This window comes from Rhagoletis zephyria, unplaced genomic scaffold (assembly GCF_001687245.7).
Source record: "Rhagoletis zephyria isolate East Lansing unplaced genomic scaffold, Rhagoletis_zephyria_1.1 Rzeph_scaffold_65251, whole genome shotgun sequence".
NCBI classification, from domain to species: Eukaryota; Metazoa; Arthropoda; class Insecta; order Diptera; family Tephritidae; genus Rhagoletis; species Rhagoletis zephyria.
In genome coordinates, this window is record NW_016222302.1 from 1 (window position 1) to 1,461 (window position 1,461).

Sequence of the window (1,461 nt, forward strand, 5' to 3'; positions counted from 1 at the left end):
TAATTATTTGTACTTCATTCAGTCTTCTTTTATTTTCAATGGTTAAATACCTTTTATTTAATATTCATTAAATATCACTTCATGTGCTCTTAAAATTAGGTTTTTCAAAATAGTTAATTTAAAAAAGTATCACTTCATGTGCTCTTAAAATTAGGTTTTTCAAAATAGTTAATTTAAAAAAAATATCACTTCATGTGGTCTTAAAATTAGGGATTGCAAAACCTATAATTAATAAAAAAAAAAATATTACTTCATGTTGTAAAATTAAATTTAAAAATATTTCAAATTATTAAATTAAAGCCCTTTCAATGTTTGTCAAATAAACATCAGTTCTCCATTCACGAGCTGTTCTCGTCTTGCAAATAGCCTCTTAATTTAGCTATTTTTAATTGCTCAACCTCTACCTTCAACAAATGTAGTTCATGGGCTTCCCTAGCCTGCCTTTCAAACAATTTATATTTTTGTTGCTTTATGTGCAGCAATTTTTTATTAATGTCGTAATTTTTGTACGCCGTCTTTTCAATTCTATCAATTTTTTTTAGTACCTCTTTTTGCGTTTCTGCCTGCATTTTTAGGAGCTCTAGACGCTCAGTTTCTAAATTGCAGCTTCTGCGCCGATTTTGTATACGCGATGCTGACGAAGAGGGCCGATCTTCAATGTTTGCTACCTGGGGCTCATCAACCATGGACGAAGCTGCAACTAAGCCGTCTTCTATTTCTTCGCCATCCATCACCGGTGGTATATTCTCTACCCCGAACGCCCGGCCACTGGGTGCAACTTGTTCCCTTATCTGAATAAGTTCCGCAACACTTTCTTCTAGTGGATTTAAAGAAACCTCTTGCGACGGACCACCACCAGTTGCAAGAATATTGCTGCGATTGTTGGCAAGCTTCCTTTTTAAATTTGCCTTATAGTGTATCCAAACCTACAGGAGAAATAAATTATTGCGCTTTCATTGTATTGGTCTAATTCCATGATTACTACTTACTCGTCCCCACTCGTGCGCAGTTCTTGTTGGTGGTCCTAAACTGTTTAGCTCTACGGCTAATTGCTCCCACAATCCCTTGCATTTACTTTTGCTGCTTCCAAATTGCGGCTTGCCTCGTCCAGTTTCGGGATGCTTCTCCATCAGCTCAACTAGTTTTTCAAACTGTTGTTTCGTTGTAAGTTTATTTTTTCTACAAATTTGTAAGAAATTCCTGATTAAGATATTGGTTTAAGACAAATTAAAAAAATTTAATTACCCGCTTTCCATTTTCGCTTAAAAATTTGTTCAAAACAACTGCTAGTAATGAGTTGTCGATTTTCGATACTTTTGTCAACCGAACTAGCACAGGGTGGTAAACGGTAATACCACAAAAAAGTTNACCAAAAATTGTTTGACAGGTTGAGTTGTTATCGATAATACCACATTGTAAGTTTTCAACTGAAATGGAGTTGAGTTGTAAACCGTAATAGGG

At 35.0% G+C, this 1,461-nt stretch overlaps 1 protein-coding gene across 1 annotated transcript; it reads right to left on the reverse strand.

Moving 5' to 3' along the window:
* Positions 1-202: 202 nt before the first annotated feature.
* LOC108356788 (uncharacterized) lies at positions 203-1,352 on the reverse strand. Its single transcript, XM_017607891.1, has 3 exons — positions 1,246-1,352; positions 990-1,179; positions 203-926 (listed from the first exon to the last, which is right to left on the reverse strand). Exons 1-3 carry the CDS (start codon positions 1,254-1,256, stop codon positions 339-341), a joined length of 789 nt encoding a protein of 262 aa, XP_017463380.1. The 5' UTR covers positions 1,257-1,352; the 3' UTR covers positions 203-338.
* Positions 1,353-1,461: the final 109 nt, after the last annotated feature.

Excerpts from the sequence above, each read along its gene's own strand:
- LOC108356788 (XM_017607891.1), bottom strand. Across the intron at positions 927-989 it reads CTGCGCACGAGTGGGGACGA|GTTTGGATACACTATAAGGC; the intron begins GTAAGTAGTAAT and ends TTTCTCCTGTAG.